Source organism: Ammospiza nelsoni, chromosome 1 (genome assembly GCF_027579445.1).
Source record: "Ammospiza nelsoni isolate bAmmNel1 chromosome 1, bAmmNel1.pri, whole genome shotgun sequence".
Classification (NCBI taxonomy): Eukaryota; Metazoa; Chordata; class Aves; order Passeriformes; family Passerellidae; genus Ammospiza; species Ammospiza nelsoni.
Window position 1 is genome coordinate 26,608,875 of NC_080633.1, and position 24,323 is coordinate 26,633,197.

Consider the following 24,323-nt stretch of genomic DNA (forward strand, 5'->3'; position numbering starts at 1 on the left):
TCATAGTCCTAATGCTGTGAAAAAGAGCATCACAATACTTACAATGACATCAGGTAATGCTATCTTTAAACTCCTAGAGCAAACACCGGGTCAGGGACACATGAAGGACTCCAGTTAACAGCAGGTGTTAGTGTGTTTGTGAGTCCATCTGGATTCCTTGCCTTTTACTTGCCCCTGCACAACCTACATGAGCTCTGTAGGGATCTGGGATCTTGTCTCAGGAGAACTTTACACTGAAGTTAAAGCAGAAGATGGCATTCAGACTCCTCCTTTCTCTTCCAACTAGTTGAGGTATGAGACCCGATGGCCCAGAAAAAAGTATTCCCTTACTCATTCCCTCCCTTGCAGGAACCAGACACCTCCACAGTGAGCTTGCTGCAGCACTTCTCTGCAGAGTGAGAACTGCTACCAACCAGGAGGGGGATCTGACATCATCTCCTTTACAACCCTACTGCTGGAGAAGCTCCAGTACAGCCTCAGAGACACTGAGCTGAACAGGCACAGGCAGGGGATCTGAAGACAGACATAGCAGGTCTATGGACAAAAAGCACCATCAGGCAAAATTCAAGAAGTCACTAATATTGCCAATATTACAGCAAATTTTGTCAATAATTTTCCTATAGATTGGTTCATCACACATTTCAAATGGCCAAATGAATGATGACATTGGTGAATCAACTACCATTATCACAAGTACTATGCAAATCAGACAGAAATGTTGACCCATATACCTTTGCTGAGAAGAAAAGCAGAGGGCCTTTCCTGTAGCTTGCATCATTTTTCCTGCTCTTGTTTTATCCTGAGAACCCTGTGATCGGAGAAATTTCCCCAATTCATTTTCTTCCTGAGACAGAACTAACAAAAAATAAATGAGTTGTCAAATATGTTATTTAATTGGTCCCTAACAGCTTAAAAACCAGCCTACCATCAAACAGTTTAAGTCACTTTAGGTCCAAGCAGCAAAGCAAAAATAAATAATTTCACAGGATTCCTGCATGTAGTAAACAGAAGACCTGGTTCATTTGAGACGCTTGCTGATATACTTAAAAATCACAAAATTCCATCAGCACCAAAAGACAACAGGAAAAATGGGCTATTTCTTTCTTACAAAGGAAAATCTGGGTTGGTTATATTACAAAAAGGGTTTTATTACATCTTGATTGCACTTAACTTTCAGTGTTGGGTTTTTTGGGTTCTGTCTGGTTTGGTAGGTTGGTTTTTAGTTCTTTTTTACCACTTGGATTGCCTCAGTTGATAGCATACTTTTATTGAAGCTAATTCCAAGCTGTACTAACCAAAACTCATTTACTTGCTTTTCTCTTACCATTCTTCATGCTTGACTACATAAAATTTCACATGACAAGTCTAGTACTTCATTTTAAAGAACATTTACTTTCAAATTACCTGGCAAGATTACTTCACAACTTGAACATTCTGTAATTCAAACACTGTATTTCAACTACCTGAAAGACATCTACCTCAAAGAAATTTTTTATTTTTTTAAACAGGAAGATGAAGTGGTTTTACACTGAATTGTTGACTGTTTCTAAACTGGGACCATGGATCACAGAGAACCTTACAAAAACATTTAATGATGCTCTCATCTCTTTGTCTTTCAAAGTGGCTATCTCCTATACTACCAATGTCAATCACTATCAAGAGAGAGAATGGCCTAAAACAATGAAGATGATCTCCTGAAGTCCTCTTGCCATTTTCCAAAATGCCAACAGCCAACTCCAGTGCAGACTCGGCACTCTTTGGTAGAGGATGCACATCTGCACCTGATGCAAATCTTGCCATCATATTTCACCTGCCAATTCTTCAACTTGATACACTACTATTCTGTATTTCAATTTTACCTCCTGATTCTGAAACATTATCTCTGACTTTCTTTGGATAAAGAAAAATGAAAGCCTCGAGAAAATGCAATTGAAGATTTACTGATTTCATAGCTGAACTCTCTCCTTCAGGCCAGAAATCAAATAATATGGACTGTAGAGAACCTTTGGAGGACATTTAATACAACTTGCTGTTTGAAACTTCCCAAATCAGGTCCCCCATCTCTCACTAATGATTGTCACTAATTACTGTATGGTTTTTGCAATTAAGTCAGCATGATCGAATTCATCATAATAGCATAGACTACTTGATTATAAAACTAGTAATAAGACAAAAACTCTTCATCAGCAATCCTGATTTAAAAAAATAGCAAAACAAAACACTAAAACTGTTTAGAAAGGGGTTATGATTTCTAGACATGACACTTTTGAATTTGTCAACTAAGTCATGGGGGGAAAAAAACTAAAGAAAGCTTTCTCCAGTCATTATTGCTATCACGGCATCATATCAATAAAATGTCAGAACTGGGAAATCTTCAAACAAATAACCAAATTTGCATTCAGGGGTCTGCAAGGAACATTACTTTTGAACAGGATGAAACTAGTAGTTCTCCGCTTTCATTTTTACCTTTTCACTTGTTCAATGATTCCATAATGCAGACCTTCTTATCATTTTAACTACTGTGTTTGATCATACTTACAACAAATCCTTTTTTGATACAGTTCAATTGCTTTCAGCAACTCCATACACGTTCTTTGAATAGAATGGAACAGCTGATATTGAAACAAAATACACAAAAATTTGTCAAGCGTATGCAAGAAACACTGAGGAATAAAATACAAGAAAGACCTTAATTTTTCATAGAAATTATTAGGGAGCATTCTTTTCTTCTTGAACAATGAGAAATATTTCTGGTATTCCCCTTATCAATTGTGCTCTTTTTTCAATTAAGTTTTTTACTGAAACTAAAGACTGACCAATCATAACCTTACAGAAGGAAAATAAAGAAAAAATAACTTTGGAAACAGGTCTGCAACAGTTGGTAGTTAACCAAAGGACTTGCGTTGGGTGTGGGTTTTTTTAGGTGATATCTTTGTATAGATATGAAGATGTACAAATCTGCTTCTAAAAACCTCAAGGTAGAACAGAGTTATCAAAATATTTATCCATCAGTCATTCTCACATGTGGGAATATGCATACTAAATTTTTCATAGACACTGTCAAGTCTAGTGGAACAAACTTGCATAGGTATGGCCAACACAGAAGGTTGTTGATTTAAACTGAAAGTTTTATTGGCATATTGGAAACAAAGCAGCTTTCAAAGGAAGTAGAGGTAAAAAAAAAAAAAAGTCAGTCATGACTATATTTGGAGATTATTTCTAGGAAATAGAAAAATTACTACTCTCTCTGTCTGTCCATCTAAAACCTCCAGCCTGCAACTTAAATCTAAACTCTACTATATGAGGCATTACACAGCTAGAAGTAAAATAGACCACTGGCACAGTTAGTGCTTTCTGTCAAGGCTGCTTGACTACAAATTTATACAGGTCTTGTCTTTTCAACTGGGAGTATGACTTGCAAGTGAGAATTTGTTCAAAACATACTTATTCCACTTGTGTGAACTTATTCCACTATTTCCAGCCCCACCTGAGCTAACAGAGCATGCTTCCTGATAAATCTGCAACACAGTAGACATGGAAAAAATTCAGGTATGTATTTATAAAATAGTGTTCCATACTTCCAGCTTGTTTTACATCAATACTTCTGATTTACAACCCATTGTGAAGACTCTGTAAGTAGAACCACCGGGTGATAAGTTATTGCTCTTGAGTTTGTTCTACTACAGCCTCCTGTATTTCAGCTAAAACCTAAATAAACTGAGAATCCTAAGTCAACATTTTTTTAAAGAAACTACAAGAAAGCCAGTAAAGCAAAACATTTACCATCATGCAAGAAAACAACACAAACAGAACTTAGATGGACATTAACTGGCTTATTACACTTCCATAGTGCACCCTCTATTTTTTGCTTTGTCTCAAAAACATTCTAGGTCTTAATTTTGTAGAACTTTAACCTATTTTTTTCCCCCTCAGTGGAGTTGAGGATACTGACAGTGGGACTGTATTTGTCACACAGCAGGATTCCTTCTCTTGGTTTTATTTTTAAGACTTTCAGAGGCTTCTTTTGACATGTCAGAACCCACTAATCTGCTCGAAACCTTCAGAGTAGAATGCACTGTGCACCTTGCTCCTGGGCATATTGAATGTTTTTCTGGTATATGTGGTATTTCATACTTGTATTAAAAAATGTCATTTGTATGCTCAATAAAATACTTTTAGGAAAAAACCAAACCAAATCACCTTAAACTGACATAGGCAAAGGATAATCTCCTGACTCCTCTGCTAACAAAAGGAGAAAATCTGTCCCTATAATATGAAAATAAATCTGAGATATGTTCAGTTTCAAACAAAGTTAAAGGGACATAGGGTTTTGTGTTCCTAAATTCCCCTATATTCTCTGAATTTACACAGATACTTTTGTCAGAATCTGGAAGAGCTAATACATGAAAATTATAAAAATGTATGTATGTAATTATATCCTACATGCACACATGTTAAAGGCTTGGTGGAAATGAAGACACTTTAAAAATTAACAAGTAGAGAACAGACATTATGTAAATATTACAAACCTCTAGTTTTGCATCCAGATCTGCATCTGAAGCAACAACATGCTCATCTTCCTTTTTTCCTGTAACTTTTATAAGGGTTTGTTTTGTTTTCCAGTATTTCTGTTGCATTTTATTGACCACAGATTTTTCTTGGCTTTGAGCATATTGATCATAAAATTCTCTTGGATAGTTGCTAGAATATTAACAAACAAAATTTAAAACTTCAATTGGATACTTTAAAGATAACTCTAACACAATTAATACATTTCCATTAAGAGTATTGCATTTGCATGCCAACACACATATAACATGCAGTTCCTCATTATGCATTAATAACAAAGCAACTAAATTACTGTATTTCCCATCCTACTCTGAAAAAAAATACACTGATTTCAACTTGAATATCTTAACCATGCAGTACTGCCTAATAAACAGCCTCAAAGAATTCCCCCCAAGGCATTAGGAAAGGATTTCTAGCCCATGGAATTAACTTTTTATTTTGTATAATTAATAGAAGAGTTTCAAGTGAACTAGCAGAGTTGCTCAAGCAGGTAGCAATTTTCATGCTATTTCAGCACTGTTGGGATTTGACACAACTCATTTTATGAATGGGATTAGACTACTTCCTGCCCTCCTTTTCTTGTAACTGAATAAAAAAAGAATCAGAAAAACACTCATCTCTTTTGAGCATGCTATGTGAAAGACTGATATCTCACATCTCTCTTTATACAATGGACTACATGACAACTGTGGGTGTATAACAGGTAACTTTTTCTTTCAAGGATTATTTCTCACTGACAAATAATTCTGCATTCCTGCAGCAGACCTAATAAAAAGTGCAATATATAAATTCCATATTCCACAATATTTAAGCCATACCCAGACAGCTTAATAGAAAATATAGCTTTACCACAAAATTTCAGTGTCTTTCAGGAAGTGTTACTCCATTATTAATTTGTGCAAAAGTACATACATTTCCCCCTATATGCATATATAAAAAGCTGGAGTAGTCTTTCAGCTTTTTAGAACTAAAAAGTGGTTGCTAAACACTGCTATAATTGGATGCTTCACAAAACTTAAATAGGTTGAGTTTATTTTGAGAAGACACCGTACATCTGGAGTGTTAAACTGGAGTTCATTAGTGAGATATTGACCCCTAGTTCTGTTCACAACACACAAATTGCTCAGAGATGCTACCCCAAGAGGTCTTCAGACCCAACATACACATCAAGTCGTGTATGGAGACGTGTGTCCCTGCCCATGGCAGGGGGGTTAGAACCAGGTCATCTCTGAGGTCCCTTCCAACCCAGGCCACTCAATCATCCTATGACCCTCTGATTATATGTATCATATGGATAGATAGATAGATAGATAGATAGATAGATAGATAGATAGATAGATAGATAGATAGACAGACAGACAGACAGACAGATAGATAGATAGATAGATAGATAGATAGATAGATGGATGTATATCTATACATTTGCTGTGAAGCAATACAGCCATTCTGAAAAAACAAGCCATTGGTACACACTCCCCCAAAAGGGAACCACATCTACCCTACACAGTCACTAGTGACACAGTTTAACCTGAAAAGGAAAATTTTTTCACAGGCTTACATTACTTGCTTTAGTTACTTTTAATCAGTGAGTTAGGTGACAGCACCTTAATTACCAAATAAATGGTAAGAAATTAAACTGGAAGTGAGCAGAGATATCATTTTAAAAAGCACTTACACAGAGCACTTCATGGCTTCTTCACCAAACTTGAAAAGCAAAGATATTTATCCATTTAATTCTACACAAATATTAGTTCCAAGAGTTTAATTTATTAATTAAAATTAAAATAAAGGTATTTTGATGCTACAGCAAAAAATAAAAAACACGTACAAAACATACCACATTTTATTTGGAACTCTGTATAAACAAGCCATCACACACACTGACAACCGACAACCTATCAAGTTGGGTGAATATTATATTCATCTGATACAGGCTGCACCTTTAAAATACCAAAGTTACTACCTTTAATGAATAAAAAAACCCTCCTGTATTATGAGAAAACATAATATGAGAGTTTAATAAAAATAGCATTACTTTAATAATAATTAAAAATACCCATCAAACTTCTCGCAAGGTATTATAAAGGCCTTAGCTGCCTGGCTAATTGTGTGTTTCTGCTACAGCAGTGAAAATAACTGAGATCTCATTTCAGTAGTCAAGTGAAGAAAACACCATAACTCATCTGATGTTAACCAGCTACTAATATAAGGTCACAAAAAGATTAGAAAAAGTGCTGGGATTAATACAGATTCCTGAATTATGAGACTGATGAACAAACTGAACAAATCACCATACAAACACTATTAGCTCTTTAGAATAAAAAATTATCAAGATGCTTACTATTTATGACCTTCCATGATTCTTGTCTTCTTCAGACACCTAAATAAGAAATGTTCAGTTAATACAAGTATCTGTAATTCTTAGATAAAACACTAGAAATCCTATATCTTTTCCCTCAGAAAATTAATATGCTACAGCATCTTGTTTACCATATTACAAAAGAAAACTCTTCAATCTGTGAGCCAAATGCCTTCCTTGTGTACCACAATTCTCCTGAAAACCCATTACAAATGGATTTAAGTGCTGCCAATCCTTCTATGTTAGCAAGTTTTTCAAGCAAAAGCATATTTACCAGGCAAAAATTCAGTGACTTTTTATGAGGCATGCCAAAATTGTTCATGCTAGGCATCACCCTCAGTCAAGCTTTTTTCCTACAAGTTTTAGCCACAACAAAATTCAATTACTTTTTAACTTTTTTTTTCTGCCTATATCCCACTGACCTATTTTTCTAAAACACTAGTTACATCATGTCTTGAGTCAGAGATGTGAAATTTAACGACCAGATGGTTTTTCTATGAGGGACACCGCAGATCCTGAGGATAGAATATGATTTATAGGCATTAGAACTTTAGATTTTTTAAGTTACCATCTCCAGCATGCACATAATGGCATGCACATAATTTCCCACTAGTACCTGAGCATGCTCCTTCCAGGCCAAATTTAACAGCCAAGCCAGATAATCATAAAAAACAAGCACCAGGCTTCTCCTCTGCTGCTTTCAGAGAGGACTGGCACATGGCTAACATGGGAATGGAGGCACTGCAGCAGGATCTGGATGAGACCAAAATGAAGCCAGTGAGATGGGTGGTGCTGCTGGGGAATGGACTCCAGCAAGGAGAGGCACAGAATGAACACACCAACAGGCTCCACTAAGGTATGAAGCTGACTGACTGAGAAAACAGTAATGGAAAAAGGAGTTAGGGAGGTAACAGTGCTGAAACTGAACTTTGGCTCTAATCCAAGTAAGAAAGAAAAGGGGCTACAAAGGGGAGTCGTCATGTTGGAAACTAGCACAATACTGCATTCAGACAGTGTGGTTAGCACTGGAGAGGCAAAGGGACTGGAACAGATTGCAGGAACCCAAACAAGGCAATGCAAACAACCTGGATGCTTCCTGCAAGCATAAAGCACATGCACTTCCATTTGGAGCTGAATGGAGCCAAATCTCAGATTTCTGAGCCTAACCTCTCTGCTGTCAGTACCTGTGAAACTTGCTGGCAAAGATCCAGGAGATTCTGCAAGATTATATCAGAGCAGGAATTTCGCCTGAATTGGAATTTTTGTGAAATGTTCTTAAGCACTGCAGGAGAGACCACAAGAAAATTAGTAACTCTGTCTTCAGACCACAGTTCAAACAGCTAAAGAAGGAGGAAGAAAGAATCTTTTCAGATTGTTGTGTTACACAACCATTGAGTGAGACAAGATATAGAATGGACTGCTGTGCTGTTCTTTCTAGAGCCATAGGCACAGACACTACTAACTAATTTTCTAATGCCTTTATATTCTTGACTTCACTGTTTTCACATTGGTCCTCCTTCAGTCAACTGTGGGGGTGTGTGTGTGTGTGAGATAAGACCACAGGATTTAGCTTGTATACACAAGCTTGTCCATGACTCAGTTATTCAGCAGCACACTTGGTTTGACAGGAAGCAAAGAACAGCCTGTCCAGGTGGACTAACACGTACATTACTTGGAACAAAGTTTAAGCAACCAGCATGGGGAAAAGGTGCAAGGCACTGACCTTATTCACTGTACACATCCACCTGCTTCTTCTGGAAACCACTGTCCCTACAAAAAATAAATAGGGTCATGGTGAAACAGTTGTTATTTGCAATACAGCTCATGCTCTCTCTTCCTAAACATCTGACCTCACCTTCTCACTCTGACATCTTCCTAAGTATACTCTTCCAGGTTCTACATAGCACCCTTATGCCCTGAGGATATTCTTTGTGGGAGTTTTTACATTCAAACTGGACAATATTTTCATAGTATTAAAATGAGGGCATGTATTCTCTGTTCTGCTGTGTGATGGGATGGCATTTGGGGCTACAAGACCTGCTGGGATGGTGTCCTATGGCCAGTTAGGGTGGAAGAAAACAGAAATGGAGCCTTACCTACACTGCCTGCTGGAAATGGCTCCTGGCATGTGATTATCATCCAAAACAGGCCAGGAGGGAAAAAGGTCATAGAGAGTTCTAGATAGTATAGATAAAAAGCATGCCAGGGACATTGCTGTAATTAAGCAGTAGCAACAAGCAGCAGCCCAGGACACAAACTCAATCCCTGTGCCCATTTTATTTCCAGTATGGAGCTGACTTTTGGTCATAAATGAGAATTCAGTTTGCAAAGACAGCTTAGTAAGTACTAGCATCGAAAAAACAGAAATGTACTTCCTAAAAAAAAGTGCAGTGAATTGTCTCTGCAGTAATTTAACAGGGCCATAATTTATTTATATAATCTCTTACTTCATGTGTTGTTATTGTCTGTTCCAAGTCCTGGAACCAAAAAGGGTTAAGATACTGGTTCAGCTCTAACAAAGGACACTATTAAAAGCATAGCTGAAAGCAGTGAGATTTTTAAAAAGAAATATTGAAATCTAAGTCTAGTCTCAAAAAGTGAGAGACACTAATAAGAGGGGACTGGAAATAGCCCAGGGAAGTTCCCAAGAATTAAAAGGAACATTTAACAGTCATGTAAAGAAATCCCTACAGCCACAAAATGCTGGTTTTGAGGCTGCAGAGAGAGACCAAGAATGAGCACATAACCTCTCATTACTTCAAGTTTTGAACGCTTATGCCTTTGAAGAACAAGACAAATGTCCCAAACAGAAGTAACAAGCCAGTTGGTCTTTGCCAAAATTGACTACAATAGATGCACATGACACTAACTTGAATCTACCAATACTCTCTCCAAAAATTGCAGTCAAATTTAAAATTAACCCATGTTATCATACAGTGTTAGATATAAAAATAAGCTTTAGTTGCCACAAGGAGTTGATGTAATGGACTTTTTTTGCTTGTTTTTCTTCTCAGTGTATTAAAACAAACAAACAAAGATATAAGTTTCAATAAACAGTATTATCCTGACAATGATTAACAACATTAAAAAGAAAATCACCTCCCTATGGGAAAGCATTTATATTGGGAAGTTTCCATGATATTTGACAATAAAGAGTTATACAACACTTGTGATCTCCACAACAGACTTTACCTTGACAAACAAAAGGGAGGGATACTCTAGATGAGAGGGTGGGTGCCAGAAGCAAGCACACCTGCTTTATTCACACCAGAGAAAGCAGTGCCACATTACAGACAACTGTACACAAACCCATGTTTAATACTGCACAGTGATGGATCTAAGGCTTCCTGAAGAAGTCCATTCATGGTTCCAGTAATTTTCCAAGTGCTTGTCAGTGTTTTGAGAGAGACTAATGCTACCCGAGTTTAAGCATTAAACCTGAGCTGGTTCCACTCATAACAAGTCTGCTTGGAACACAAGGAGCCACAGAGCTGAAAGATTCATTCCCATACAGAACTGGTGGGCCCACAAGCCCTGCCAAAACCTTGAAAATCCTTAGCACGTGTTTTTGACGCACCAAGAAGCCCCAGCATCACTTTCCACAAACCATCCTCTTTGCAGAATGATGCCAGAGAAGACAGGCACAGCCTGGACACTGAAATACATCAGAACTGTTTCTAGACTCTGCCTGGCTTTAAGTGGAATACAGCTGAATTCAGGCAGTGCTCTGCCACAGACAACAAGAAATGCCAAAACCAAGATGGTCCTGCAAACAGCCAACTATGGCAGAGTTTCTCTGGGTGGTAGACTATTTGCACACAAATTATTTCCACGGGAAGCCATAACAGCTGGAATGCACACAGAATTTCATGCTATTTCTGCCATACTCATCATCCTACTAAGGAATTTTATTAGCTGTCACACTGAAACAAAAGTTGATGGAGGACACTCGTCATTAGCAAGTGACATTTATATTCCTATGGAGAATCTTCTGATTCTCTATATTCACCAAGACCACTTGAATACATATGTAATTTTTTCTGTGCAAATAGGAAAATGCTTTCACGGCGTTTTGTGTGATTTGAACTGCAGTATATGCTAGGATTACCCTCCAGCTCATGCTCTGTACCACATTTGTACAAGCTTGCTTCTCTTTTTTAGCTTTAGTACGTTTTGCTGCAGCATAAGTTGTCTGGTTTCCCAAGAGCTAAACAGCTTTATGAATAATCTTTAGATTCTACTTGCATAAGAAAAAGATGGTATGAGTGCCTTCTCTCCAACAGCTACATTGATAATAAACAAGTCTGTATATCAGTGTCACTCACATTACTTCTCTTTTTCAGTAAGCCTAAAAGTAAGAAGTGTCACACGGCATGGTAAAGTTCAAATCTTAATACTCTCCTAGGTTATAAGGAAATCAGTTAAAAACCCAGCTCAACAAACAAAACAGCCTTAATTCAAGTATCTCTTCTTGCCTGAGCATTGGTTACCTAGCTCTTACTGTGCTCTTAGCTCAAACTGATTACGTAGAAAAATATCAGCATGCAGAGGCATCAAACAGGAATCTTTTCAAGTCTGAAGACTGTATGTAAAACAAACTGTTGATCTAATCATAGCTTCTCAGAACAAAGAGAGGAGATGAAATCCTTGCAAAAACATTATAAATCCTGATGTACAGAGTAAATCTAACAACCGAAGATGACCTAGCAGCTATGTAGGAAGGCAGTAGATTGAACAACACATTCTTTTGAGATACATCCAGAAACAAGGAAAGGGAACTGAACAAACAACATAGCAAAATTCAGCAACCCTTATGTGAAGGAAATATGTTCATCAAAACACACAGAAGAGTCTGCACTTTCACTGACAGAACTGTCCTAAGTCTACTGCTCTTTCAAAGCAGAGAATATGTTCTGTGGCTCCTCAAATCCTAACAGATTCTCCACATCCTAAAGTCCTTCCAACTTATAACTTTCAAATATGGCAGAATCATGCACTGCTGTTGACTTACGTCAACATTTTATTAAAATGAATAATCTTCCAAGAAACTTTTAATACAGTAATAGTACAGTGGTGCTAAATAACAGCAATAAAAAAGAAGGAATTCCATATATAAAAATTAAGACTGATAATTTCATTTATGTAAAATACTTTGAAGGGAAGAAAATGTGCCTAGGTGAGGGAATCAATGCCATCTGTGCCTCCAACAGCTCTTGGCTAACAACCTATCTCCTCCTCTCTGCTCCCTGGAAGCTGTGATCAAGCTGAACCAAGTAAATGGGTCTGCAAAACAAGATGCAGTCTCACTGCAAGATGAAGACTAGACGGTACAGTTTTATCTTCTCTGGTGTACAAACACAGAGACCAGGAGCTACAAATGGTGTTTCGCTTTGCCTTTCCCAAGCAAAAGGGAATATAACAGCCTGCAGATCCAAACTATCCACATTGTCAATGCAGGAACAGAGTGAAAACTGAAGTCTGGGTCTTTCAGCATCAAGATTACACACAAGACATAGAAACATTCCTACTCTTAAATACAAGAACAGCTACCACTCTAATTCAGCTAAAATGAATCTAGAGTTCAAGGTATATCTATGACAAACGACAAGATTTAATTTTTCCTCTAAAGCTCTTAAGTCTCAATATTGATGCTCTAATCCTGCAGAATCATCCATGCTTAGCTTCAAATCCAGGAGTCTTTTTGTTCTGTTAGACTACTCACTGATGTACTTGTTTATTTATTCAAAAAGTTTGCAAATTGGTCTGTAAGTGCTGCATTAGCAGTTCCTTCCAACCATTACAACTTTTTGTCTAATCCTTTGTCTCAGACTGATTCACAGCTTTGCTACTTATCCTTGAAAGTGTCTATCTTGGAGATTACCCACAAGTTCTCAGGAGAAGAAATACAAGATTGCAGTATCAACAGAATTACTCTTTCAATCTATTTCAGGGATTGACACCTAGAAAGAATTTCATACATCCTTAAAAGAAGCACATGATAAAAATGGCATCTGTTATACAGTGAAGGCTCCTGCTATATTCATACACATGCGAGGTGCTGAGGGGGAAAAAAATCCTGTTTGACTGCAATTACCTAACTTTAGTGCCTAAATTACCATACAAGCTAAGTCCCTGCACAGATAGTGAATACAACCTCCAAAGAGCTACACTGAGCACCTCAACCAAAGCCCCACCACTGCGCTCTGTGCACACAGAAATTATGCTTTTTGCATTAGGCAGCTGAACTACAAAGATAAATCCTGCTGTGAGAGCATTGCTCTATTCCCCTTCTTTTAGAGCTAGTATTTCATGGTGGTCTGCTGAATTACTGTAAAAAAAAAAAAAAGTCAACAGCATATTGAGTAACACCATCCTTGGGACATGGCCACATCCCATTAAGTTCCCTGGAATCAATTTTCTCTTTACTACAAACACTTCTGGAACTAACATTTCTGCCACAGTTACTGCCATTTCCTTCTCATAGCTACCAAAGCCTATGAGACATCCCAGAAAACTAGACATTTATTAAATTTCATTTATTCATCTGTCCTGATCCTTCAAATAATTCAAACCCCCCCCAAAGAATTAACCTACTCTACTGAGCCTGCTACCCCTGCCAAATTTGATGTGCAGAAAAATCCCAAGCACATACTTAAAACAACAGAAGTGTCAGAGAAATTGGAGTTTGTTCTCCAAGGAGGTAGTTTGACCCAACACAACACACCTTTGTTTTTCAAGCTAGTAAACTGAGTGGAGAACAATCCACAGTAATACCAGCAGGTGTCTTAAATGACTAAGATTGTGTGATTAAAGACTTGCACCGTAAGAAACCATGTACAAGGCACGAAGAAATCTGAATGTTTTGGGTCTTCTTTCTGTCATTTTGTAGCACTACATAGGCACCTATCTGCACATAGTACATCCAACCAAATGAGCAGCAGTACTACTGACACCTGTCTTTCACTCAATTTTACACTGGCTCTATGCAATACTCTGTGTAGGGCATGTATGGGTCACATCTATTGCAGAGAGTACTGTCAAGAGTCACTTTCTTCCAAAACACAATTGTTGCACTTCTAATTTCAGAACACACAATTAATGTGTGAATTAATTATTCTACTTAAGTTTCCAGTGTAGTCTAAAGAAAGGATGATATCTGGGGCCATGTTTCTTATGCTGTCATTTAGTCTTTATTTTTCTATTCCCAACTCTGATGTGTACACTTGGCAGACAAACTACATATTTACAGTTTGTTTATTGCTCCCTTATACCAAGAATTGAAGAGTATCAATCCATCTGAACCACTCACTCTGGTTTTCAGTACTTGAATGGTTACAAGTAACTTTTAGCCATCCTGAAAAAGCAGGAATTGGGCACTGTCAACATGTTTGTTAAAACTTATTTTTGCCCCCACAAAGTGCGAGGACCAACTCAAGAGTTAGTATTCCTCTCTAAAAAAATAATTTTGTGTCTATTTTGGTACCATATATCTGTCATATAATTCCATAAACTATCAGGTCAAACTTACAGGCATAAAGTGATCTTCTTTCTAGAGCATAAATGCACTGAAATTATACTTGGAACTGGGTTGGGGGTTTTCTTGTTTGTTTTTTTTAAACAGCTGAGAACAAAAAATTCCTAAACCCAGTGGATTCTCAAAAACACTGATAACAATGGCACATGAAGTCACAAGATGTACATGCACAGTACATGTAGTCTCAGAACAAAATATTTCAAATAAATGCTGGTTGACTGCAAGATTGATTAGCAAACAACAGCACTTTCTAGATAAGTTCATTTGCACATAGAACTTTATCATTTGCACAGAGATATTTAATCACACAAAAATTAAATTTTAAATTCCTTTTTCAGATTATACTGGTTTTTCATCTGCTTATTGTGGAATAATGTAGGTACAATACATAGTATCAGTTTCCCCTCAGATAACATCTTTTACTTCACTAGTAAAGTGTTCCATTGCATTTGTGGAGACAGTGAGATTTGTAAGTACTACATGCATTTTATGGAAGAATAACTTGAGTATAAGTCATTGAATGGCAGGTCTAAGCTCACTGCAAATGAGCAAAACTGGGGATATTTACTGTGCAGTATTTAATCTTTTTCTAAACGCAGACTTGCTTTGTTTCTTTAAAATGACTATCAATTTGTTTCATAACACACATATGTTCTCTTCATTTAAGAACTGCTACATGTAAACTTAATAGCTGAATATTATTAAGCAAAATATCATATGGAACATGCAGTGTACATAGATTATAAGAGACAAATTGCTCTTCTGATGCACTCTAGCTCTAGTAGTCAGAGTAGAGTCTTACTACTGGGAAACTTTCCTCTTGCGAAACTATGAGAAAAGTAGTGAATGGACCAAAAAACCCAAACCCATGAAACTCTTGCATGTACAGTATATTACATACAAACATATAAGGTTTTAGAACTTCAAACTAATGGCTCTCTTATTTAGATACCCTATTTACTGGCACAGTAAACCTTCTCACATTTCTGTCACCCTCCTGCCTTTTCATCCATTCAGAAGCCAGAAGGCAATGCCATTTATACCCAAGGGGAAACAATGCTGGAGGAGGGAACACAAGAAAATAATTTTCTCCAGATTCCCTCAGAGATTATTCCACATCTGTGGATAAGAGATTCGATTAACAAAACAGCCTCACCATGCACAGCAAGAACAATGCAGGGCGATCTCGCACCGCCCTTTGAGTAAACACCACCAGTGCAGGCTACATGTTCTCAGCAGACACAGAGTCCACTCAACTTTTGTATTACTGCTCTCAGTAATATCCTGGCACACCAGCTGACTGCTCCTAGGGCAGTGGTGATCCCTATGAAGCCACTTGCAAGATGTACCCAAGTACTGTTTCAGTGACTTGGCACAGACAGTTCTCAAAGTTGACGCGAACAATTGCATAACCGGTCAAAATGCCCCTCAGTTTGCTGTGGCTAACAATAGTCACAGGAAAAAGTACTGTGAGACTGCTATTACTAACAACACTTAAAAGGTCAAATTTCTTGTTCTTGACTGTTTGGCTCTAACAAACTTCTCTCTCTGGGATTTTGTATTTGTAATGTTTCTGCATCGTGGCATAATTTTGTCTCCAGAGTGATTTTATGGTTGAGAAGCAGCAAAAAATCTTGAAGAATAAACTACAGAGCAATACTCTTGGAGGTGATTTTTAAAAGTATTAAAAAGTCTTTGAGAGCATTTTTTGTCTTCTTGTTTATTTGCGATATTAGCACATTTTTTTCTGCCAACTTGTACCAACAGCTTTCAACACTACTTGAAGCCTGAAAAGAGCTGTTATTATTAATTTCTTCAAGAAAAGATGATGTGAGAAATCATCAGAACAATTTAACAACTGTGTAAAGGATGGATAACAGAGAAAAACTGGCAAGATGGTTGGGCTTGAAACTCTACTAAGCCAGGACAAAACCCCCTAACTCTGTAGTAGGGTTCAACAGGAATTTTACTTTGCACTATGTGATCCCCTTCATCCCCCACTAATATAAACTTCTAAAAGAAAAATGTTAACGAAACCCGCCCTTAAATAAACTCATAACTTGTCTTCTTGAATCTGAAGTTTATATTTAAATCTCAACTCCAACAAGCACAATACAAGAAAGCACCATTATCTAAAATGCATTTATTTTTTTTCTCAACTGAAGCAAATACCACTGACCAGCATCTAGATTCTTGAGTAAAGTGCTGGAACCTTTCTGGAAACAACAACGTTTCATGCATGACATTCTGACAGTGAAGAAACTTGAAAAACTCATGTAGACTGAGGTTTGGCACTACTTAACCACCACACTATCTTCCAGTAGTGTGTCATGTGCAAAATGTGACTGGTTATACCAGTTATGGCAGTTCACTACTCAAAAGATCTCTGTGGCTTGACACTAAATTCCTCCTTCAGTGATATTAACATTAAACTATTAAATTACTAAGTTTAAACCAACAGGCTGTTGAAACAGCAGTTAAAAAAACCTGATAAAGTCTAAACAAGATGTTGCTGGTTGTCATGCTAAGTACCAGTAAGAACTGCAACTTCTACATCTGTGCCAGACAGCACTGTCAAGGGGTTCTTTCACTCCCTATTTGAGAATGCTACATAGACAAAGTGGAAAGAGTGGATTATCAAAAAATCAAGAGTGGATTATAAAAAAAAATCGGATAAAAGACCATAACCAAATGCCACCTGCACTGCAGATGCCAAAATCTAGCCCACTGTTTTCTCTGTCCAACAGTTTGGAAAAGTGATCAAACAGTTTTGTCCTTATGAGAGCAGAACACAAGAACAGTTTATTTCCAAGAAGTCTGAAACAAGGGCCACAGCTGCTTCCTGAGACCGAAATTAAATAAAATCTATCCAGAAACTGAAAGAAAGAGGATAACACAATTAAACATGGGGAGAACAAAAGCAAACAAACAGGTGTTTAATGGAAATAATAGGTCATCTTGGTTTAAAGCAAGGCTTGTAGGCAGGGAGAAAATATTCAAACAACCAAACAGAAGAACAACTCCAATGACAAGCTTCCAAATTACTACCACAATGTAACTTGGTGGTAGGGGGTTAAAGGATGTAACTGTGAGATTACCAGAGTCAATTTCACATTTACACCTCTAAGTCAAGCCTGCATTACTGCTTTAAGAGGGGTCACACAGATCCTTGAGGCTAACAGCTTTACACAAAACAGTGTGAAACAGAAGACCTATTTACATATGGCACTGAACAAATACATCATGACATTGACAAATAACACACTGCCCGTCACCCCTTTCTGCTGCTAAAAACCGACCTGATGTTTCAAGTAATATCCGATTTTTCTATTTTCTTCTAAAAGACTATAGCAGCTTTCGTGAGTCAGGTGGATGGACGTAAAATAAACCTGATTACCAGGATGAACCTTTCACAAATTGTAAGCTTTAAGCCGTAAACGTGGGATTCTTGAACTGCCATTTCACCAGCTGTCACTGCCTCGGTGCTGGTTCGATGTCTGACATTACCTGACCAGAGGATGCCCTGCCAGCCCTCTCCACCCGGCCGATCCCGGGAGGGTTCGGAGCGCAGCCGGGCAACCTGCGCCGAGCCGGCAGCCGAGCCGGAAACCGCCGCGGAGAGCCGGCCGTTTCCCTCCCCGCTTCCAGCGGGCGCAGCGCCAGCGAGGATGTACGGGAGGCACAAACGGATAAATGCAATAATCATGGCGAGACAACCGCACGGCAGGAGGGGGAACACAAGGCAAAAGGAGGAACAGATGCCATCTTGAGCCTCGGAAATGTCGCTCTGAACAGGTCCGCCCGTGGATACCGCGCTGACGGGCATCAGCTCCGCAGGCCCGGCGGCCGCGCCGCCTCCCTCGCCCCGAGCGGGGCGCCCGCGGGGGAGGCGGCGCCCACCCCGTGCTGGTACCCGCGGCACCGGCTCTCCCCGCCGGGCCCCAGCGCGGAGACCGGCGAGTCCCCCCTTTCCGCACTCACCTTGTGGAGGGAAGGGCCGAGCCGCAGGCGCCGCCGCCCCGCCAGGTGTTCCAGCGCCGCCGGCGTCAGCGCGGCCACCGGAGCCGCCTGTGCCGGCGCGGGCGCCCCCGCAGCGGGGCGGAGCCGCCGCCCGGCCCGGCCCAGCCCGGCCCCCGAGCCGGGAGGGCGCGGCCGCCAGGTCCGCGGAGCTCGGGCCGGCCGCTGTCCGGTCGTGGGCAGGGCAGGGAGGCGTTTCCTGCTGCTTTTCCTGCCGCGCTGTGAGGGAAGCAGTGGGAGAGTCACTCGGGTTGGGGCCCTGATCACCGCCTCGACAAAGCATAAGCCCCGTGCCTCCGCCCCAGCCTGCTGGGGACCGCAGGTGTCCCGCGAGGAGCAGCAAGGAAATACTAAAATGTTTCGGTTGTCATAAATAGCTGCCATCGAGGAGTGGAAACTTGGAGGAAAAGGCCTTTTAACGTAGCAGGCAGGTGGCAGTGACGGAGGAGGGGGTCAGGAGAGCGTTGGTTTTGAGCTCATGTCGGAATTGGGTCATTGGGGTTGTGTGAGAGCTTTTTGAGTAAAGGAGGTGGATTTGGAGCTGATTTCAGAGCTTGAAATGGGGAGAAGAGTTCACAGGTAGCATTTGAAAATGAAGTAAAAGGAGAAACGCAGAGCAGCGGTACCCGTGTGAAAAACGATCCCACTTAAGTGGGGCAGTGTTAACTTACCGGCGTCAGAGAGCGGAGGTGCAAGCACGACGCAGGGCGTGAAGGCAGGAACGGAGAAGAGGAGGTTGGGTTGATGGGGCCCCCGAAAGGGTTGAGGAAGAGTGGACAAGAGGAAGCTGTGGAAAATGAAGAGAGGAGAAGAGTGGTTGTGAGGCTTCATTTTCTGAACGTTACAGAAATCCCAAGCACTCATGCTAGTGTCTCCATGTTTCTGTGAGGCAGAGCTGATATATTTCGCTGGAAGTCACAGATCTAAGAGTAAAAGTAAGATGTTTTCAACCACAGGGACTGTGCTGTGAGACAGTGACTGTGAAGAAGACTTGGGATCCTAAATGGGTAGAGAGCTAGGCATGCTATCCCTGAGCTCTGAAGAAATCCACTGGGATAATTTAACACTATAATGTGAGGAATTTCAGGTATAATTTAGGAGCTTGTTTAGTTTTGCTGTTTAGCATTAGTGTGACCACTAACAGCAGGTCATACCCCCAAGCATGGTGTATGTAGCACAGAGAGTGTGTTGACAAACAAGAATGTTTTTATGGCAGGAAATACAGGCTTGTTTGCCAGAACTACAGAAACCCTAACAGGATAGGTTTTGTGTTAAAGCAAAGTAACAGCAAGAAAATATTTTCATGCGAGACAAATCTCTTAATGGGGTCCTTCATCTTGCAGAAAAGGGTATGACACAGCTGAAAGCTTGGAATACAGGAAACCTGGTGTAAAATATCTCATTTGCTTCTGGATGTTATACTGTAAATAAACACTGTTCAGCTGCCTTTTTATTCTAGAGCTCTCTTTAGAACAAATATAAAAAGATGCGTTTTAGGGTGTGGTTATCTGGTTTATTTTAGTTTCCAGTGAGATTAATCATTCTCTGGACATGGGTTCCCATGACTGAAAGAGTAACAGGCTGAAGTGTAAATACTTGCATTAGACATATTACCCCGTTAGTCAAATAAATTTGAGATGTTACTGGTTTTGGGAGAAAAAATGTTCATGGAGTGAGTTCTTACCAAAGGGAAGTGGTGCTAATAAGTGACACAAAGTTTCTCTGCAGTGGATGAGGATCTGGGATCTCTTCAGCCACGTCTGACGTTGGGATTTGATAGCTTTTAGTTTCTCAGTGAACATGAAGAATCTGTTGTGTCTTTTAGTAGTATTTACATGTGCAAATCTTCTAGAGGAAGGTGTAAAAAGAAAATTTCACAGGATGTAAGGAATTACTTTAGCCATTGCAGGAGCAGAACCAAGACAAATAGATTTTTTTTTTTTTTTTGGTAAATTTGCAAATTTGCAAGTGTTACTTTTCTTAGTTGCTCCACTGTAAGAAAGAGGGAAAATAAACCTGAATAAACTTTGATTCTGCAAAACGCTGTACTTTTGTAATTATTGGAACTACTTTTATGCCAATATTTATGTATGTATGTGAATATACCAAAGATCAGGACTTAGGCTAGCTCATTTCTTATGTACTTTAGGACTATATCCTGCAAATCACAGACAACTTTTGGCTTTGTCCATCTAAATGTCTCAAACCATTAGCTGAGATTACTATATAACCTCAAAAAATTAGTTTTAAAGCTTTATTCCTCACTGAAGGGAAGGCATTTCTTAATCTTGTCTCATGTTTCATGTAGTTTATCACCAGATGTAAATGTTATAAATATAAGCAAGTGCCATCTGGTTGTTCTAGCACCTCTCTTATCTCCCATGGATATATTTTTAGGGTAGCAGAAATACATAGATGTAACTAAAACAGTTATTGTAAGTGATATTTGAAATAAGGTGTACTTTCTACTTTTCACAGGCTTAGTTCTTTGACAAAGCTGACTGGATGCATGAAGCACCTTGAAACATGGTTCTTCATACCTTTCTGCTACTAACAGTTTTTCCCCATTTCAGCATCAAAATACTCTAAGTTGCTGAAATTAACTAAGCAGCTGGTTCCCTGACCTTAAAAAAGTTCATTTCTGCTTTCTGTTCTTTCCATGGAACACCCCATCCTCTCACAAACTGAGATTCTTTGGGTGACATCATTAAAATTGCCATAAGATGGAAGTAAAGATGAAGTACAGCCCTCTGAGGTGGAACTACTGATCATTTCACAGTTGAAAACATCACGTTTTATGGTAGAGAAATGACATTCCAAGCCCTCAATCACACAAACCCAGAGCTTTTGAAAGACTGAGGCAGCGATTATTTTTAGCCCTCATCTTGTAAGCTCCTTTTTGCATCTGAGCTTTGTGTTGCACTTTGCTCCAGCTGCCTTTAATTTTTTAAAAGACAAATAAGGGTTGGAATCCTATGTTGACTCAGTGAGACTCACCATCCAGTTGTGTTTACTGTACCACATGGCTACTATAGCATACTATGGGGTATGCTGTCCTTGTCATTAAATTGATATATTCTCAGGTGTTCTGTGCTGTCTATATAAAATAATCCTAAAAATGTGTGTGGTGGTTTTTGGCTTATTATATTCCTTAAGTGATAAGATTGAATTTCAAATAAGAAAATGGAAACCATAAAGAGAGAGTAAACTAGAAACTAGAAATTCAAAGATTTTGGAATCCCAGTAGTAGTGTCCTGTTTTTCAGTTGAAGCAATAGAAATTACATTTCCCTATTTGTATATATTATTTTCTTAAGGTTTCTTAATGTGTTGTTATTCTGTCCCACATTTATTTATATGTATCTGGCAATTAGTAACTTCAGAAACTTGAATAGCATTAGGTATCCTAGAAACAGCATTGAAGGTTTCTCATCTTCCCTGGACAGTAACATCATCATCATCATCATCATCATCATCATCATCATCATCATCATCATCATCATCATCATCATCATCATTATTATTATTATTATTATTATTATTATTATTATTATTATTATTATTTCACATATTAAGATGGTTTTTAATCCTCTCATGTTATTTGCCCTCTATTTCTTTTCCACATAAGGAAGTACAGTCTTTTAATGTTTTGTTTTATGGACACAGTCACTTCTTTCTTGAGCTTCTGCTCAAAATTTAGAAATCAAGATGAGGAAAATGATTCCCTTAAACTTGCTCAAGTCCCTCATATGAATATTTTCCAGTCTTTTTTGTCCTCTCTTGTCTAACTGCTGTTCTTTTAATTCTCCTGCCACATTGCTGTTTGTTTTCAAAATTCTTAGCAAAAATCTGTCTAGTTTAAAGGTGTTTGTGTTCTGCTCTTTTGCATTTATTTTTATAGTTTCTGTAATTTAGCTTTGCAAGGCATGTAACTTGTATTGTTTGTGTGACTGTTCCAGCTTAGTGATCGACTGAAAACCTTTAGCCTATTGTCAGCTTCAGAGATTTACTTAATTAGTCATTTATTTCTCCTTTCATGAACTGGAAAATACAGAATCGCAGGATAATTTGGGTTGATATTGGAAGAGATCTCTGGGATAATCTGGTCCAGCCCCTGCTGCTAAAGCAGACTCCCCTGGAGCATGTTGCACAGGATTGTTGTGTGCAGGTGGATTTTCAGTGTGTCCAGAGAAGGAGACTCCAGAACCTCTCCATGCAGCCTGTTCTGATTGGAAGTTTTCCCTCATGTTCTTATGGGACTTCCTGTGTTTCAGTTTGTGCCTGTTGCCCCCAATATCTTCTATGATAGAGGCCCTGAAATGACAGCCAAATATAGAATTAGAGGACTCCAGGTTGAAGTGGTGCCAGCATCTCTGAACATCAAGGTAGGACCAAAATTGCCAAGTAGGACTCAGCCTGTAATTGTGGCTTTCATGATGACCAATCATCATTACTTTTCTATAGTTCTTTCCTATTTTAATTCTTAAAATTAAAACAGTCTGGAGTGGAAGGGCTTGCCTAAATTTTACTTCATGCAGGTTTGTGTTCACTTTGAGATGGAGTCTGAAGTCCAGATTTAATGTTGCTGTCCAGATGCTGGTTCATATACTCTTTTTGGCAATTCCTGATCAGTGAGCTGTGCAATACTCTTCTTTCCTCTTGTCTGGTTTGCACTGAACATTTTTGTACATTCTTCCGCTATCCTACACTATTTGTCTCCTTTATTGTCATTATCCAGCTCCCTGGATACTCTTGCAAACAGCACACAGGGTATTCTTTCCTGTCAAATACTTTTCATTTGAATGACAGGGATGGAGCCTGTGGACTGACTATCTATTTTTCATACCTGACATTTTGAATCAAAAGAACTGTGTTGGTTAATCTGTTGTTTAGATGGAGCTGGTATTTGCAGAATTCACCAGAGAATTAGCAAGGCATTTAAGAGCCAGGTTTATCCTTAATAAGACAAGTAGACGGTAGGGAGAGGAGAACGATGGCAATTTGCACTGATTTTCATCTGAGAACAATAATATTTTAAAAAACATTCTTCTTAAGTATTTACTTGGAAATATTAATGTGGATACACCCAACCTGCAGTCATGGGTTGTATTCTGAAATGCATATGTACTTGAACTGAGATTATCTTTATCTACTGTGGACTTGCATAAGCAATCCGATCCCTGCCGTAAACGATGAATTTATTTTATTATAGTCTGCAACGGTATTATTGAATAATCCCCAAACTTCTTTCCCAAAGAGGCTTACAGTCTGAAAGAAAATGCAAAATGGGAGAGAGACAGCAAGAATCACTGGTTTTGCTTTGTAAATGAGAAATTGAGACACAGATAAAATGATTTGTCAGCAAAAATTGGTGACAGAACTGACCAAGGGTTTTTACACTGGTTTACCACCACCTTTAGCTATCCCATCTTCCAGTATTTTCAAAGGCCAGAGATTCCTAAGATGGGCTTGCTTTTTCCACAGGTTTGGAAATGAGAAAGGAGCAGGGTGCTGACAGAAACCATGTTTAATAAATACAACTTCTTTGAAGCATGGTATATCAATAAAATAGCTCTTCATTTAATATATTTTCATAGTGGCAATATGAATGCATTTTCTATTAAGTTCGTTTCTTTAGAAGACAATAATGTTGTAAATACAGGCCGGGGCTCCCAGATGTTACCATGCTCTCTCTTTGGTGCATTCATGAGAGCTGTTCCCTATAAAGACAAACATTTTGAATCAGTCATTAAAATATTCGGGCCCATTAAGAATATGAGTCACCTAATTTTTAAAGCTCTCCTGGAGATGTTTCATATGTTAGGAGTGTAAGTCTACTAAAAAA

At 38.8% G+C, this 24,323-nt stretch overlaps 1 protein-coding gene across 7 annotated transcripts in view; it reads right to left on the reverse strand.

The window, feature by feature from the left end:
* The window catches only part of ICA1 (islet cell autoantigen 1), a 66,171-nt gene extending 47,604 nt beyond the window's left edge, over nucleotides 1–18,567 (reverse strand). For 6 of the 7 annotated variants that reach the window (XM_059477696.1, XM_059477681.1, XM_059477691.1 and 3 more), the window contains exons 1-7: nucleotides 18,444–18,567; nucleotides 8,652–8,698; nucleotides 8,113–8,210; nucleotides 6,911–6,949; nucleotides 4,530–4,701; nucleotides 2,540–2,612; nucleotides 732–855 (exon numbers count right to left, since the gene is read on the reverse strand). In XM_059477696.1, the coding sequence (XP_059333679.1) occupies nucleotides 732–855; nucleotides 2,540–2,612; nucleotides 4,530–4,701; nucleotides 6,911–6,927 (386 nt within the window). In that variant the 5' untranslated portion in view covers nucleotides 6,928–6,949; nucleotides 8,113–8,210; nucleotides 8,652–8,698; nucleotides 18,444–18,567. Of the gene's footprint in view, nucleotides 1–731; nucleotides 856–2,539; nucleotides 2,613–4,529; nucleotides 4,702–6,910; nucleotides 6,950–8,112; nucleotides 8,211–8,651; nucleotides 8,699–18,443 lie in introns of those variants that run through there. The other variant, XM_059477675.1, reaches the window with a different exon arrangement.
* Between the last annotated feature and the right edge of the window lie 5,756 nt (nucleotides 18,568–24,323).